This window comes from Paramisgurnus dabryanus, chromosome 22, assembly GCF_030506205.2.
Source record: "Paramisgurnus dabryanus chromosome 22, PD_genome_1.1, whole genome shotgun sequence".
Classification (NCBI taxonomy): Eukaryota; Metazoa; Chordata; class Actinopteri; order Cypriniformes; family Cobitidae; genus Paramisgurnus; species Paramisgurnus dabryanus.
This window is the reverse complement of record NC_133358.1, coordinates 885,948-904,977: the sequence shown is the minus strand read 5'-3', so window position 1 is coordinate 904,977 and position 19,030 is coordinate 885,948. Positions and strand designations below refer to the sequence as shown.

Here is a 19,030-nt window from a genome sequence, read left to right as displayed (position 1 = left end):
GCTCATCTCTATCTGAGATGAAGCTGAGATCATTCACCAGCATGACAGACCAGCGCATCACGCACTCCTTATGATCTTGTCATAAGCAAAAATGCATGCGCGTGGTTTCTCGAGAGAGAGAAATCACAGATAATTGGCAGACTTCAGACGCTGTGGAAAAACCTACCAAGTGCAGGACTTTAAATACGTTACATGTCTTTACTGGATCTTTATGGTATCTGTGTGACTGTAGCACAGATTCTGGAAAATTATTGGTAGTGTGAGTAAACCAAAATCCAAATGATCCCGGACAAATCATGAATACATTTTCCGTGTATTTTTCATAATCTCTGTGCGAAAAGGGCTTAACTCATTCCCCGTCAGCCTTTTTTTTTTAAAGTTGCCCACCAGCATTTTCTGTGATTTTTTTTTACAGAAGTTTCACAAAATGCCTTCCAGGAGATTTTTCTTCTAAAAATATATTAACATACAAATAGAGATGTTCCGATTCCATTTTTCTCTTCCCGATACCAAAAACTGGGTGTTTATCTGTATAATATACAGCTGTACATACTACTAGCCCTGTATGAATGGATTTAATTGTTTAATGTTGTGTTTCAGGCTTATTCCTGTATAAAACATGAACAAATACATACAGTGAACTAGGGTATTTTTATTATCTGAAAGACATTTGACAGTAATATTTATTTTTCCTAAGTGAAAAAGAGCCACAAACCTAACACTGTAAACGGAAAGGGTATTTTAGTTTTAAAATAGAACTGTATAAAACAGTGCAACAAATGGGAATAAAATAAAAGGAATAAAAAATTATGGCATATGAGACATGACAACGTTTTATTAGTCTGAAATACCTAATCGGATGAGTCACAAATAGATAAAAGGGGTCAGATTTAACTGTGTGAGATTAAAAGAGTTAAAATGATGAGACAAACAAGTGTAATCAGCTTAAATAAGTGTATTTACAAACACAAAGAACTTAAAACAACACAATAAAACTCAAGACTGTTAAAAGAAAGGAATATAAAACCCAAACCTAAAACAATCTAAAAGTCCAAGTGTGCTAAAACAAATGTTCAAAGTGTCCTCCGGTGTATATACAATTAAAGTGTAATCCACAAACGTTCTGGAAGGGTAAGTCCACAAGGAAAGAAACTCCTCAATCCAGCAGTGGTTTAGCTTTAGCATATGCTTCCAATGTGCTCCTGCTGCTTCCCTTTATACTGGCATTTGATTTCAGCCCAAACAAAATAAAATACATAAACACATAAAATAGCAAAAGGAATAAAATGGCTAAGAAAACATGTAAAACCTATTTGAAACTCAAATATACATAAAATCACATTATAATGTATAAAATGAGCGGTACTACATGTTTCTTGTGTGAAGGTTTCACATACTAACAAACAGCGGACATACGGCTGCGCGCTTTCATTTCTTTTCCGCTCTAAGTGGTTGCGTCACGCGTGTGGTACAGGGTTATTATAGTAAACGAAAACTATCACGAAAACTGAAACTATTAGTGAAAAAACATTTTTGTTAACTGAAATAAAATAAAAACGAAGGTTTCTAAAAAATACTAAAACTAAACTATAACTAAAATGTGGACCTGCAAAACTAACTAAAACTAACTAAAATTTTGGAAAACAAAACTTGCGTTTTCGTTTTTTAAATGTTATTGGATCAGCAGTTGAACACGGAGTCTTATTACCGGATCATAAGCAAATGTTCAGCAGATGTTGCTGAATCATTAATGACCAATAGGTGGCAGATGTCTATTAGAACTCCTGACCTGCACAGCAGCATCACGTGATGTGTATTATTTTTATTATTATTTATTAAGACAACCTGTCTTCTGCTGGCAAACCATTACAATAACTGAAAAAGGTTTAATTATATCAATACTGTACATGGAAGCATTTAAATGTTAAACATGGCTGAAAACGCTGACGGCGACCGCTTCCTTGGCAGTGTTAGCTGACGCTTTTTGGTTGCTATGATAAAGAATGTCCGCTGAACTTATCTGAAATTGTATATGCTTTTGCGGATAATCAACAAATAATATTATATATTAATAATAAGTCAACAAATAATTGTTAGTACAACGATGTCTTCTAGTACAGAAAAGGACACTCATAGACAGAACATTAAACTTTGCATTGATTTTCAGTTGTTGTGCACAGACATACGTTTGTACAAGTAAGATGTGCTGATTCTATCTAAATTATCTGGGTTATTTTTAACCCAATGCTGGAAAAATATTGGACAAAACACATGTTAGGTTATAAATAAACATATGCTGGGTTGTTTCAATGCAATGCTGGGTTGTTTTAACTCATGTTTGGGTTAACAACAACCCTATGATTATTTATAACCAAACATGTATATTTATATATTTATATTATATATTCCCAGCTTAAATAACCTAACAGAATTTAGAATGTTGGTTGGTGTGGTATCTGTCCTGCCCTTTGATTGACAGGACTAAATAAAAAAAACTTATTTAAAAAAACCCGTATTATCTTATTTTTAACATTACCTGATTTGGCAAGGCGTATGTACACAACCATGATATTATGCTAAAGACTAAAACTATACTAAAACTAAATAAAAACTGAAAGTAATGATTTTTGAAAAATAGAAACGAAATCAAAACTATTTATGCACCACTTAAAAGAACTTAAACTAAACTGAAATAAAATAACACGTTACAAAACTAAATAAAAATAAAAACTAATATTTTTTTGAAAACTATAATAACCCTGGTGTGGTATCCTCCTGGTGTTTGCATTCAGAGCAGTGAAGAGGAGATGAGTTTTTCTTTGCAGCGTTATGCTGTGTTTACACCAACACGGTAGAGGCATCAAGCGCGAGTGATTTCAATGTTAATTCAATGTGAAGACTACGTTTATTACAAAAATTGTATTGGATCAGTACATGGGTCCAAATATCCGCCGATTCCGATGCCAGAATTTTTTGTGGTATCGGCCGCATTTCCGAAACATACAAATATATCAAATGAAAGAACGGACCCTTTGCTTTCTAACAAACAAACAAAACGGAAAAAAACATTTCATCTTATCTATATTTTTTCTCTGCTGATAAACTCTTAAATATGGGTATTTCTCTTTAAAAAAAGCAAAAAGCTGAAATAAATGCATTTTTGTGAAGGAATTTCGTTCAGAGAGATCAGATTCAGAATGACTATTAAAACATACACATAGTTTAAAATGAGTAAATAATTTTTTGCTTCAGTTTTTTTATAAATTGAGTAAATGCGCCATCTAGTGGATAATCACAGTATTACAGATAAACATAAAACCTCATCAGGAACATGTTTTTTATGCAGATGTTTTCTCCTTATTGATGAGATAACTCGTCAATGGCGGGGAAAGAGTTAAAACATATCACGTTTTCATTTAGTCATTTAGGTTTTGTCCAAAGCGACTTACAAATGAGGTAAACAATAGAAGCAATTATAGCAACACAAGAACAGTAATACAAAAGTGCAATGGAAATAGTCTCATCAAGTCCAACACAGTATATGTAGCCAAGGGTCGGTTAGTATTTTTTTTATTTTTAAGAAATGTACAGATAAAGAGAAAGGACAAATAGAGAAAGATAGTAAGTGCTATATTAGGAAGTGAGGTAATGGTGGAAGAGATGGGTTTTTAGCCGAGTCTTAAAGACAGCTACAGAGTCAGCAGATCGTGTCACGACCGGCAGATCATTCCACAGTTTTGGAACAGCTCCTGAGAAGGTACGCGCTAGTGTTTTTTTCCTTTTTGAGATGGCACCACAAGCCGTGGCTCGGTGGCATAGTGCAGGGATCGAGAGGGTACGTAAGGCTGTATAACCAAGTGAAAGTAAGGGGGTGCTGACCCAGTGGTCGTTTTAAAGGCCAGGAGCAGAGCCTTAAATTTGATGCAAGCTGCTATAGGAAGCCAGTGTAACTTTACAAAGAGAGGAATGATGTGTGCTCTCTTTGGCTCATTGAAGACCACTCTTGCCGCTGCATTCTGAATCATCTGTAGATGTTTGGTTGTGCAGGCTGGAAGCCCAGTCAGTAGCGCATTGCAGTAGTCCAGTCTGGACAGGACAAGAGCTTGGACTACGACCTGCGTAGCGTGCTCATTTAGGAAAGGTCTAATTTTCCTAATATTGTAGAGAATGAATCTACAAGAGCGAGCAGCGCTGCCAACATGGGCAGTGAAGCTAAGCTGATTATGAATGACCACTCCCAGGTTTTTGGCCGTATGGAGAGGTTGTGCTGAATCTTTGGTTCAGATGATATGACAAGCAGTTCTGTCTTCGCAATGTTAAGCTGGAGATGGTGATCCTTCATCCAGAGTGAGATGTTCCTCAGGCATGCTGAGATGTGGGCAGAAACCTTGGGATCTTCAGAGTGGAACGACAAGTGGGTAGTTGAGTGTCGTCCGCATAGCAGTGGTAGGAAAAGCCATGTTTTTGAATGACAGAGTCCAGGGATGTCATGTATATCGAAAAGAGCAGTGGTCCAAGCACAGAGCCTTGAGGCACCCCGGTATCAAGACATTGGGGTTTCGAGACGTCACCCTTTCCAGGATACCCGAAATGACCTACCTGACAGGTCTTGAAGAGAGTGTGAGACTCAGGTGAGTTGTTAATCTTTGAATAATACTGTAGGGTCTTAGCAGAGGAGACATCCATGGAAAAGGAGGCAAGAAGAGACTGAGCCACTTCTTCTCTGCAGCCCTTAGTCTGGAGCGATGCTCACGGAGAACCTCAGATAGCCAAGGGGCAGGCGGTGTGACCCGGGCATAATGTGTCTAAGCAGGATGTAGAAGTGGAACAAAAGGTGTCAGTAGCATTGTCAGTATCTAGCAGAGAGAGTTGGTTGGGAGGGGGAGCATGGAAGCGACCACAGAGGATAAGCAGGAGGGAGAGAGCATGCGCAGGTTGCGCCGGAACGTGACTAATGGGGGATCGTGTGGAGTGACTAGGGGAGTTAGGTCGAGCTTAAGAGTAATGAGGAAGTGATCAGATATGTGTAGTGGGGTGACCTGGTTGTGGTAAGTGGAACAGCAGCATGTGTAGAAAAGATCTAAAAGATTACCAGACCTGTGGGTTGGTGAAGTAGGGACTAGCTTGTGGTCAAACGACGCAGTCAGGGTGTTGTCAGCTGCCTGTGGTTTCTCAAGGTGGATGTTGAAGTCACCAAGTACTACTAAAGGAGTACCATCCTCTGGGAATGAAGACAGAAGTACATCCAACTCCTCTAAGAAGTGTCCAAGTTGACCTGGGGGGCGATAGATAACAAAAAAATGGATTTGAGTAGGGTGGATGATAGTAACAACGTGCAACCCAAAAGAGCTGCTGTCACATGAGAATGTTTGCTGTTGGAATTTCCAGTCCTTTGGAATGAGCAGACCGGTCCCTTCACCCCTTCCTGTTGTGCAAGGACTGTGTTAGAAAATGTAGTTGTTGGAGAGGGCAGCTGGAGTGGCAGTGTCCTCTGGTTTAATCCAGGGCTCAGTAAGTGCTAGAACAGAAAGGCCAGAATGTGAAACAATAGCAGTAATTAAATCTGCTTTGTTGACAGAAGATTGGCAGTTCCATAAGCCAATGGGAAAAGTCAGTGAGGCAGTAGTGGATGGAGGGAGAGTGCGGATGTTATTAACATTTTGCCAGCGGTGATTTACGAGTTGTAATGACAGTAGAGATTTGAAAACACATTGTAAAATATAAGAATAGGAAATGTACAAGAGAAGAAAAAAAGAGTGATAAATAGATCAATATAAAAAGTTAGTACAAAAAGTGCAATACTCAAGTGCCCTGTAGGTGTCCCTGCTCGGTGGAGTCACGCATGTAGAGTCGATGGTCTTTACACTCTTCGGTCTTCAGGTGATGAGGCTGCCGCGACCACTGCCGTGGTGGACTGACTGCATAAATAAGTGCTTCAATTGTGGCCTGAAACTCAGCAGGCCACGCCTGAAAACAATCAACAACTAAGTTAAAGGCCGAAACTAACACACGAAGCAGATGCAGGATTTGGTCCATCTCTTTAGAGTGATCATCTGATTTCATGCTCTTAAGGCCATTGTTAAAAATTTGTAAAATGTTCATTCATTAGTGCAAGATGTATTCTGCGTGGGGTGAAAGTCATACAAATGATTTCTTATTCAAATTATTACTCTAACAGGCCATCAATGATTCAATACATTTACAGTACATAACAAAATAGGATAGATGAAGAAAAGTAGCAGATCCACCATGGCAAACAAAGTTTTGAACAAACAACTAGAAAACAAAGAACAGAAATCAAACATTATGGTGACGAAAATGCTCCACAGCTTTCATTTTTGGAAGAAGTGAAAAGATCATGGTGTGTGTGTGCAAACACTGTCTATTGCCTTTGTGTAATTGTTTGTATTGTAGTGTCCTGTCTCAATATTTTCTCGCGCATTTGTTGTTGTACGCGTCCTGCCCGCAGACCCTCCTAATGATGAAAATTACGTCAGGCAGACGGCACGCATATATGGATGGCCCTAGTATACCCTTGGCTTAAGAAGTAGCCTTTTCACTTTAAGTTCAGAGCAAAAAATGTCATTGGCAGTTGTTAGACCCCTTGTTAAAAAGCCGTACCTCAAAGAGCTTAATAATTTTGGACCAAATCGTCCTTTTCTTTCTAAAATATTAGAAAATTAAGCCAATTATGCACATTCTTAGTGAATAATAGTACATATAAAAAGTTCCAATCAGGATTCAGGCCCCACCATAGCACAGCGACAGCACTGCTTAGAGTTACACATTATCTCCTTTTAACATCTGATCGTGGTGCAATCTCAATTCTTATTTTACTAGACTTGATCTGAGACGGTAGATAACACAATCTTACTTGATAGACTAGAGAACTATATTGGCGCTAACCTGGTTTAGATCAAATTTAACTGACCGCTATCACTTTGTTTATGTAAATTTTATGTAAACGTACTGCCATTTTGAAAGCTGTTGGAAGGTATCCTAGTTCTAGCGATGAGTTAATAATATTTAGTACGGGGTCTGACACTACAGGAAATACCTCTTTTAGTAATTTTGTGGGAACAGGATCTAAGAAACACGATGATGATTTGGATGATTTTATTAATTTGAGAGCACCTCTATTCAGGGTTCCAACTCCAAGTCAGATGTCTAATTCCATGACTTTTTACTTTCTTTCACTGACTAAAAAGCTGAATTTCCATGACCTAAAATGTACAGGAAAAAGATTAATTTAGTTTCCTGGCATTTTTGCCTTAGTTAACAGGTACAGGTGACTGCATTTGACTCAAGTGATCGCCAGCTGACAAGCAGAAAGGGAATAAAATGAGTGCTGCAGGGATGACATATTTTTGTAGGCAAAGCCCAAAAGCGAGTTAGCATTTTTGCACTTCCAGTTCCATCATCCCAAAGTTAATGTTTTTTTTTTTTTTTTGAATGGGGTTTTGCATAAACTCAAGATCTTGGGTGAACATAAGCCTAATGTATTTTTTTTGTTGTATAACCAGTCAATCACTATTACCCTACTTGTGACCTTTTAAAGCTTGAAAGTGTCTTTAAATACAGTAGGTGGTTGTTAACTCTTTCCCCACCATTGATTAGTTATCTTGTAAATTAAGAGTAAACATTTGTATGAAAAAACGTGTTCCTGATGAGTTTTTATGTTAAAGCAACACTAAAGACTTATTGCTCTTTGCTCCCCCTACAGATTAAAAGCGTAATTGTTCATTACCACTGTCGTAAATACTGCAGCATAGCTGGCTTTGATTGGATTGTAGGTCTGCCGTAAAGCAAGTTTTTGTAGTTTTCACTCGAACTACAGGACCACTACCCGACAGTTGGAAACTTCTTTAGTGCGGTTTTGGCCGATAGAGGGCTGCAAAGCGAATGTGAAAGTGCCATTCACCCTGTTTTGAGTGGATGAACCACTGAAACTTTTTTGGAAACGTTATTTTAAGGTAAAAAAAAACTCTTTGGTGTTGCTTTAATCTGTAATACCGTGATTAGGGCTGCAAGATTACAGGAAAAATGATGATCACGATTATTTTGCTCAAACTTTTGATCACGATTAAAAATACGATCATTCTTTTAGTGAAGAACTTCTATTTACTTCAGTATTTTTATTACACTTTACAGCCATGTATATAACATTATATAAATTGTATAGGCCTATATTATAAATGTTTTTATTGTTTTGTAATATCCATAGCTCCCATTCTCTTAGATCTTTTTAAAAAATTTAAAATAATTCTGCAAAATTCTGCATAGATTTTGCAAAAGAAATCCGCAGAAATAACAAAAATAACTCCTTACACAGATTCCTTACAGCTGTACTACTATTGCAGCAATTAAAGCAGTTCAGTTTTAACTTTCAAAATTATAAAATATGTTTTATTTATTTTAAAGGCTTTTTTGTTTGTTAAATTAAGGTTTTTGATAATGACCAAGCGGTTAGCGGCCGACAGCTAACGTCATGTTGACGACTTGTTTGATCAAATGAGCCTCTCAATTCAACACTTCACTTGCCTACAATTACGTCTATATAATATATATATTTTCAGCATATAATAATGTTAGTTTAAATGTTTATTATCAACATTTTTTTTAAAGCGAAGGGGGCTGCTCTGTTGATCGCAGTCGCGGCGGGGTGCAGAAAAATAATGAATCAAAACTAAAAGAAATAAACATGAAACGAAATAAACATGCAGGTTGCCTTACCTTACACATTCGCTATGCATCAATTAAAATTCAAGGCTTCACACTTTTTTACATGACTACAGAAAGAAGTCTTTTATAGATAATGCACAGTATTTAAGGTTTTTATTCAGTTCTCCATATTCCCCGAATGTGCGTAGTGGACTCGTGTGATAGGTTAAACGTCTTTCTTTTACATTTTATAAATGTCTCAACGTTTCTTTTAATTAAATTATTATATATAAAGGTGGAGCAGCCTAAAAAATCCAGAGGCCTGGCCGCATATCAACTGTGATGTTAAAATTGGTCCGAAACCCGACCCAATGGGCGTAAAAAGGCTGAAATGCAGGGCTCTAATATATATTTATATCAAATTAGAATTAAACTAAAAATGAAAACAAAACATTTTTGAATAAAAAAATGCCTATGATATGCCTTTTATCTGGCAATCTTTTTTTTAAACCCCTTGCTGCTCACGGTGCTTATTGGACACATATCCCTGGCTAACTTACATGATAAGCGATCCTTTATTGTTTTCTGTGTCGTCGTGGATGGTCGGGGATTTTTTATTGTTGCGGCTTGTGTCTTCAGCTTTTGAAACTCTTGATATTTCACGTTTGGACGGAACAGGAGCACAGTTTGCACAAGACTCGTGACTTACCTGATCAACATCACTTTCCTCAAATCCGAAATATCCAAACAATGGAGTAGGCCTATATGACCCTTTTTGGGAATTAAACATACATATTTCTGCACTTTCTTCTTGTTGCTCTGCCATTCTGTTCGTTCAAGGTGAATGACTGTAAATCTCGTGATGCTAACGTATTTCTACCTTAACACAGACTGCACTTGCAAAGAAACACTCTGTTTACTCTGACTCCGCCCATAAAAAACACTTTGCTTGATTCTAGACCGTGTGTTTTGTGCTTGGTCTTTGAATTAACCATGGGGCACGCATATCGTTATCATGATAAAAATATGATTAATCGTGCAGCCCTAACTGTGATTATCTACTAGATGGCGCACTTACCCAATTTATAAAAAAACTGAAGCAAAAAATGATTTACTAATTTTAAACTCTGTGTATGTTTTGATAATTGTTCTGAATCTGATCTCTAACAAAATTCCTTCATAAAAATTCATTTATTTTTTACTAAAAAATGTGAATTTTGAAGAAAAATACCGATATTTAAGAGTTTATAAGCAGAGACAAAAATATAGATAGAATGAAACAGTTTTATCCCTTTTTGTTTGATTGTTGTTTGTTTAAAAGCAGAGGGTCTGTTCTTTCATTTGATATATTTGTATGTTTATATATTTTATAAGAAAAATATTTTGGGAAACTTTTGTGAAAATCACAAAAAATGCTGGTGGGCAGTTGTTGCTACATGAGATTACCACTGATCTATATAAATGACTGGATTGCGCATAGAAGGCTTGACGTAACTGCGTGAGGTGAAGCCAGCGCAGAGTTCGAGCCGCCATCTTGGTATACCCAACCGGCAGAGAGCGTCATTGACTTCCATTCAAAATCATGATCAAAATTTACCCCCTTTACAGCGTATCAGTCACACAAGGTTAATTTTTAGGATATGTGTACGTAAATTATTTATTAATTCTGGTGTTATTTGCAATGTTTATGTTTAATCGGGCAGGATAATGGATTTATAAAAACACCTTTAAGGTGAGTGTGTCTGTTACATTTGTTAATGACACGGGTATAAATAACGTTTTTTTTACATTCAGCTACACTGTGACGGTCAGCGTTATTTTTCTGAATAAGTTTAGGTAACTTGTAAGTTTAGATAACATAATTACAAAACTAGCAAATTATTGCATGCACATACGGTACAAAGCATGATTATTTATTTAGATTTCAGAATGAGCACGTTTATTGTCATTAATACTAAATATGCTGCGGTCTGTCTGCTGATCTGATACTGTAATAAAGATGAATGTATAATAACTGATTAAAACGCAAAATGTACAACTTTCAGTAAATAACTATTTACATGCTTTGGACGTTTGTGTTGTAATAATGTACAGGGTAACTTCAGATATAAAAACGAAGATGAGTAAAGTGATGTTTTATCATTAAAATCTGATAACGTCCATTGATTTAATAGAACGTTTGGGTATACCAACATTGCGGCGCGGTGGCTTCACAAGTGTGACGTCATGCGCAATCCAGTCATTTATATAGATCAGTGGAGACTACAGACTTTATCTGAGACTTTAAATGTCATCAGGCATGAAAATCTCAAAAACAACACAACATGGGCACAATTCCAAACCAACATTCATCTTCAGAATATTTCTTTATCAGGGAAGATGTTTTTAAATCTGTTTAATAAAGTTTGAAAGTGCTGCCAGAAGCTTGATGGTGATGACGTGATGTCGAGAGACAGATAGTTCCCTTGAAACATAAGGTTAGCTTTTCATTTCTAGTAAACGCATTTAGTAGCTCATCTGTGAAGATTATCTTGGACAAAACGTTAACGCGTCACATATTTAGTTAAACACAGTGGGTTTTTTTTGTTGAGATAATCTAATGGTCTATGGGGAAAATGAATGGGCTTTTTTACAGAGGGAACAAGCACTCTTAAAAATTAAGGTTGTATCGAAAAAAAACAAAACAATGAACTTGAGCACAGTAATCAATAAAACCATTAACTTTTCTTTGCAAATAAACATGTTTAACACTAACGAGTACTAGGGATGTAACGATTTATCGTGTGTCTCATTAAAAAGGATTCTGTGATTCGTGTTTCATGCACAGCTTTTGCGTGTACAACGGCATTTGGTCAGTAGGAAGTCCTTCTCATTTTAAAATCATTATGAGTCGGAGTCGTTTATAACGTGCATTTAAAAAAGCAACACTTGTTAAACAAAATCATTCAAAATATTCTTTATTATCATGAAAATACCTGAAACAATTTGAATAAATATTCCTGTAGACATTTCCTGGAATAGCGTTTGTAACGCTTCTTCTTTTGTGGCACAAAGGGAGTTTCTGCATAAGAGCACCCCCTGGCGTTTGGATGTGCCGGGATTTCACCGTAATTCATTCAAATTCATTTATTAAGAGAACGCGCATTTGCACGGTTAATTGTTACACCCCTAACGAGTACAGTAAATTAGCGAAGGAAAGAAAATGCTATCACTGGGTTTGTTTTGCATTACCTAATGATTATAATTTTCTCTCTAATACGGCTTTTACCCTAAAACGTTAAATTAATTTCAATGAATTTGTGCTTAAAATAAGAAAAAAAATCTGCCAATGGAATGAGAATTTTTTTGCTGAATTTTTTTGTATTAAGTAAATTCAAGAAAAAATGTCTTATTCCATTGGCAGATTTTTTTTTGCTTGTTTTAAGCACAAATTCACTTAAATTTGATATGTTTTGTCTAAAAACTAGACATCTTTTCTTTTCATTTGAAAATAAGGCCATTTGCTCATCAAGAAAATACATCTTGATTTAAGAATGTGCAGTGTAAGAAAATCTAGAAAAAAAGTGTAGTAAATGGGTGTAAAGAGACATTTTTCATAAAATACATTACATGCGCTTTTAGCTTTATGAATTACTCAATATGTGATGATTTGATTATTTTTCAGTTTGCCGCTACTGCCTGTGGAAATGTGTCTGTAATGCTTAATGGATCTAAAAATAATCCTTTCAACACAGAAAGGTAAAACATACATTATGTCACAATACATATGACATATTGGCTTGTTTTATGCACAAAATCACTTAAATTTGATATTTTTGGTCTAAAAACTAGACTTATTTACTTGGGCCATTTTGCTCATTAAGAAAAAGCATTGAAAATAATTTTTTGCAGTGTAGGTTGAAAATAATCCAATTCTTTTTTAGAGTGTAGAGCATTGTTTTATGAAACACTACTCAAATATCAGATATGTTAATTACTCAAGATTTAATAACAACAACATCAACTAGAGAATGGATGATTTAATCATTGCTTATTTTGAATAGCAAATTTCTAATGGTTTCAGTAGTATTGTTCTTACATAATGTAATGTACACATTATGTTAGGTGTCAGCCCTAAATAATTCCTAGACCTAGAGCAACATAAACAAAAAATACTGTGTAAACCTTTAAGTAAAACAAAGTAGTTGCTGTGTTAAAGTATTGTTTGTCTGTGTCATATTCTTCCAGTATATTTGCAACTGTTGAGATAAAGAACTTCAATCCTACCACAATGGACAGCCTTACTGTTCTTCTTGTGACCGAGAATAAAGACATGTATGTAGCCCTTTTTGTTGTATCAACTGGTTATTTTAAATTGCTGTTTTTTGTCTTTGTGTTTCCTTATAACATTTAGTTTGGTAATGCTGTCAGTCCCAAGTTTGTTATTATGTGAAAGACTCCCAAAGATTCAGCTATAAATATTAAAGGTGTATATAAAACAAACAACAGGTTAATTTTGTTTGCAGGACAACATGTTCTAATGAGTCACTGGAGAATCTTCAATCTATCTTCAGTTCTGGTCCTCTCAAATCAGTTGGTTATAAATGCAGAGTAGTGCCTCAGTAAGTAATTACTCAAGTCTTAATCAGTCTTATGCATTTGTCTTTAAAATGTTACCAAAGTTTCTTTATTCTCAGGGCAAAAGTCATGGAATGCATTGATGATCTAGAGATTCCTTGTAGCAGCTGTTGGTAAAATTGTTCAGTTTCTGACCTAACACAGGGCTTCTCAAACCTGTCCTGGAGGACTTCTAGTCCTGCACATTTTCTATGGACAAATTCTAAAAGGCGTTTTTTTGCGCCCATGAAGGGCACTTCAGAAAGGGGACTCGAGAAGTTTTTAAAAAACGACGAAGGCATCTCCTTGATCTGCTCATTAACTCATTCTCTGTCACCATTTTTTTTAAAGTTGCCCACCAGCATCAAATGAAAGAACAGATCCTCTGCTTTAAAAAAAAAAAAAAAAACAGAAAAAAGTTAATCCTATCTTCATTTGTTGTCTTTTTATAACCTCTCAAATATGGGTAGGTTTCTTCGAAAGTAAAAAATTTTGAACAAAAAGCTGAAATAATTGCATTTTTGTGACTTTTGTTAGGTATCAGATTCAGAAAGACGATTTAAACGTACACAGAGTTTTCAATGTTGTTAAATTAGTTGATGTTCAGTTTTTAAAAGTTGGGTAAAAGTGCCACCTACTGTAGGGGATAATATCGAAATTATAGATTTCCGTAAAAACTTTTCAGGGAAGCGTCATTGGCTTGGAAATGTTTTCTCTTAATTGACGAGATAACTTGTCAATGAGGGGAAGAGTTATGATGATGCAGAAGTGAATTAAAAAAAGTTGTGTCATCCCATACACCATTCATCCTTTCAAAGCTCTCACTCTCGAATGTAAAAACCCTTTCTGAATAGAACACAGGAATGGGCTGTGTCCGAAATCTGACAGGAGCTGACTTGTTGCCTCCCTGCATAAAGAGGCAATGACTTTGTAGGCATCATTTTTGCATGAAGGCAGCTCAGGGAAACACATTTGGAGAGTCTTTGAAGGCAGAATGTTTAAAAAAATAAACAGAGGCCGTCATTGTGATAACTAATCAAATATAATACAAATTTCTCACTAGAAATGCAGTAAGCTATAGCCAAACTCTTAGCAGGGATTTTATTTTTTGTACTCAACCAGACTCAACACATTCCCCAGGTACACACACACACACACACACACACACACACACACACACACACACACACACACACACACACACACACACACACACACACACACACACACACACACACAGAATTTTGGCATATTGAAGGTAGAGAATGATACATCTATCCTGCCTTCAAAAATCAACATGATGAAGGTTTCTCATGAGAAAGGAAGTAATGCAAACATTAGATTTGGACATGTTTTGATGCCTTCCTACCTTGGAATGCTGTCTCCAAAGGCAGCATTTTAGAGATTTCGGATGCAGCCATTGAAAATTTGAAGGACAAGGGGCACTCCAGGACAGGTTAGAAAAGGTCCTAGATTATGAACTTAACCAGTTTACTGTACGAGAAAGACAGCCTTACTTCTGAACATAAGGATAAAGCAAAACTTAAAAACAAATCTAAAGACTCCTTAAGTACAAAACAGCTAAGCTAATGTGCTCATTCTAAATTAACAACAACATGCTAAATGAAAACATTTTCTATTGTTCTATTATATACTCATTTGGATGTCAAAATGCAATTTAATGTTGTTTTGGTATTGATTTTCTGTTTTTCTAATTTTATTTGTTCTGATAATGTGTCCTGCCATTCACATGATCTTAATTCCTGACCATATTGTCATATTGACATGTTTTTATAGACATATGACTTATATGACATAACCCTAATAACCTAATGTGAATTTAGCAATTTTTTATATATATATATATATATATATATATATATATATATATATATATATATATATATATATATATATATATATATATATATATATATATATTTCTGCTGTATAATTCCAACATTAATTTTGTCATTGATCAGGTAATGACCACTTTAGATTTATGGATATGTATGGTTATGCCAAATAAATGTTTTTGGTCTTGGAAGACTAAATCCCAAGAATCAAAGTTTCTTGTGTGACAACTTGTTAGTTTCCATCATTCTACGGTTTGGTCCTGCGCCCATATCTGTGTCACACACACACCACCATGCACCGAAAATGATTTGTTGACTCCGTTAACTCATTCCTCGTCAGCCATTTTTTGAAAAGTTGCCCACCAGTGTTGTTTGTGATTTTCACAAAAGTTTCACAAAATGCCTTCCAGGAAAATGTTCTTCTTTCAATATATAAACATACAAATATATCAAATGAAAGAACAGACCTTCTGTTTTCAAACAAACAATAAACAAACAAAACGTGTAAAAAACATTTTTATCCTATCTTAATTTTTTTATCTGCTTATAATCTCTTAAATATGGGTATTTTTCTTAAAAAATATTTTTTTAGCAAAAAGTTGAAATAATTGCATTTGTGTGAAGGAATTTTGTTAAAGATCAGATTCAGAACGATTATCAAAACATACATAATAATTGAAAATTAGTAAATAATGTTTTGGCTTCAGTTTTTTTTTTTAGAAATTGGGTAAGATGAACATTAATTGACGAGATAACTCGTCAATGGCGAGGAAAGCGTTCCACTGGTTTTATTTTAGTCACTTACTTGACTGTTATTTAACTCTTTCGCCGCCATTGATGAGTTATCACGTCAATTATGAGTTAATATTTACCTGAGAAATATGCTTTTTTTGATGAATTTCTATAATAAGGTGTAATACCACTTTTATCCACTGGCACCAAACCGAATGTATCAAAAACTGAAGCAAAAAAACGATTTAATGAATTTTTTTTGCTGCATTTATGTTTGATAATCGTTCTGAGTCTGATCTCTAATCTCTAATCTAAATTCCTTTTTAAAAAACGCCAATTTTTAAGCTTTTTGCTCAAAATTTTGTATTTTTGAAAATAAATATCCATATTTATTTAAAAGCAGAGGGTCTGTTATTTCATTTGATATATTTGTATGTTTATATATTTATAGAAGAAAATTTTCCTCCAAAGAATTTTGTGAAACTTTTGTGAAAATCACAAAAATGGCGGGCAACTTTTTTTAAAAGGCTAGCGGCGAATGAGTTAAACAGACAACAGCAGCAGATCTAATCCTTTATCATTTCAAGTGTTATGAAAGACACAATGCTGGAATTAAAGTTTCTCTTTAATTAATTAAAGCACTCTGTAGTGTGCACTCATATAGACACTAAGCAATGTTCAATTAAAAGAAGATTTAAATGAACTCAGTTGATCAGTCCCATCCTATGACTAAGGCCACATCCACACAAAGCCAACAGTAACCTGATAAACCCATTTTTAGTAGTAGTTGTAATACATTTTGCATTGGAAATGATTTACTTACAGATGTAATGGTTGCACTTTATTTTACAGTACGTGTACTTACCTTGTACATAAATGGTAAATAAGTTGTACTTACCGACAAATGTTCGGTACTTACTTTTAGGTATCTACATGGTAATTAATTGGTATCATTACTGTACTTACCAGTGGTACATACTTGGTAGTTATTTTGTAACTCTAGATAAGTACTGGGTAATAACAGATACACACTTATGGTGTAGGTATACTGTAACTAACGAGAAACATTACTGTACTTACAAATAAATGTACAATATTAAGTATTTAGTATTTACAGGCAAGTTAGGGTAAATGACAGGTATTTATAGTGTACATATATGATAACTAATATCAAACACTACTGTACTTACAAATTGTATATACACAATAAGTGTGTACTAGTGAATGTACCCAGTAGTTAATGCGTATGATATTCAATGGTTGGGTTTGCCTCACAGTGACATGTATATGATGCTATATCTTAGGTGGTAGGTCCTATGTAATAACTGTGTAAAAAGCAACACTTTATTTTACAGTCCTGTTTCCATGCAGTTACCATGGACGTACTAGTGAATGTACCCAGTAGTTAATGCGTATGATAGTCAATGGTTGGATTTGCCTCACAGTGACATGTATATGATGCTATAGCCTATCTTAGGTGGTAGGTCCTATGTAATAACTGTGTAAAAAGCAACACTTTATTTTACAGTCCTGTTTCCATGCAGTTACCATGGATGTACTAGTGAATGTACCCAGTAGTTAATGCATACAGATATTTAATGCTTGGTTTAAAGGACAAAGATACTGAGTACCACCAGTAATGGCACACCAGTAATGTTTGTTCTTAGTTATCATATACGTATGGTATAAATATAACTTACACTTGCCTGCAGGTACCACACACTTATCGTGTATATACAATTTGTAAGTACAGTAGTGTTTCTTGTTAGTTACTGTATACTGTACATACACCATATGTGCTGGTCATTAACTTACACTGGCCTACAGGTACCACACACTTATCGTGTATATACAATTTGTAAGTACAGTAGTGTTTGATATTAGTTGTCATATATGTACACTATAAATACCTGCCATTTACCCTAACTTGCCTGCAAATACTTATATTGTACATTTATTTGTAAGTACAGTAATGTTTCTTGTTAGTTACAGTATACCTACACCATAAGTATATATACCCAGTACTTATCTAGAGTAACATAATAACTACTAAGTATTTACCACTGGTAAGTACAGTAATGATACCAATTAATTACCATGTAGATACCTAAAAGTAAGTACCACACATTTGTCTGTAAGTACAACTTATTTACCATATATGTACAAGGTAAGTACACGTACGGTAAAATAAAAAACAATAGACCCATTGGAAAGGATATCAACAATACTTGTTCTGAGTTCATTTAAGTGACGTGATCAAAATAATCAGTGTGAAGTTTAATTAGAATGTGTATTAATTCTGTGAACAAACTTTGCTCCAATTTTGTCATTTATTAAGAAAGAGGGAAAGCAAATGTTTCACCCATTGTTATAAAATATAGCTTCTTCTGAATTTCTAAGTAAAATGGAGCATTCCGTCAGTGCTCAGGGAACAACACAATTTGATTAAAATTGTTGATTTAATACGGGGAAATGTATAAAGAAATGCAGCAAAGCACTTAGGTTACTCACGTAGATCACAGAGCGCGCGCGGGTGTGCGAGATGTAAGTAAGAGTCAGAGTCACATTGGTGAGCTCGCTGAGCGCACCGCGGTGTACACATAAAACGCATGAGCGTGCATGATTAAGCCGAGATAACCTGCCCCCGTAGGGCAGGGAGGTCTAAGCTGTAAAATCTGACAAACGTAGACGGCGAAGACCAGCCGGCCGCATTGCAGATATCAAGAATAGATACCCCTGTAGACCAAGCCCATGATCAAGCCAACCTCGCGCAGAGAGGGCTCTTAACATCATAGGATATAGCTCATTGAGGGAGGCGTGAGCCAGTGCGATGGCTTTAATGACCCATCTAAATAGCCACTGTTAGTACCGGCATACTTAGTGAGTAATCTGCGCAGCTCACGAATGGCCGATCTGACTACAATATGCGGCAGAACGGTTCATAGCGTGGGATTATACAGATAACACAATAGTGTGAACCCAGGTGAGCCCTCAAGCGCATCGGGGATATAGGTAATATTATAGTGCACAGGTCAGTGAGCTTCCCAAGCGCCCGTAAATGTGTACTGACAATAAATTGCGCGGGCACAGGTGAACACTTGAGTACATTGTGAATGCATATAGATGAATAAGAGTGTTATAGTCAGTGCACAGTCCGGCAAGATTCTCAAAAATGAGAAACCTCT

At 35.6% G+C, this 19,030-nt stretch overlaps 1 protein-coding gene across 2 annotated transcripts in view; it reads left to right on the top strand.

The window, feature by feature from the left end:
• The window catches only part of LOC135777735 (ADP-ribosyl cyclase/cyclic ADP-ribose hydrolase 1-like), an 81,384-nt gene extending 66,885 nt beyond the window's left edge, over positions 1-14,499 (top strand). For both annotated transcript variants that reach the window (XM_065287960.2, XM_065287959.2), the window contains exons 5-8: positions 12,326-12,399; positions 12,889-12,975; positions 13,167-13,262; positions 13,338-14,499. In XM_065287960.2, coding sequence (XP_065144032.1) covers positions 12,326-12,399; positions 12,889-12,975; positions 13,167-13,262; positions 13,338-13,395 — 315 coding nt within the window. In that variant the 3' untranslated portion in view covers positions 13,396-14,499. The remainder of the gene's footprint in view (positions 1-12,325; positions 12,400-12,888; positions 12,976-13,166; positions 13,263-13,337) is intronic.
• The last annotated feature ends 4,531 nt before the right edge of the window (positions 14,500-19,030 follow it).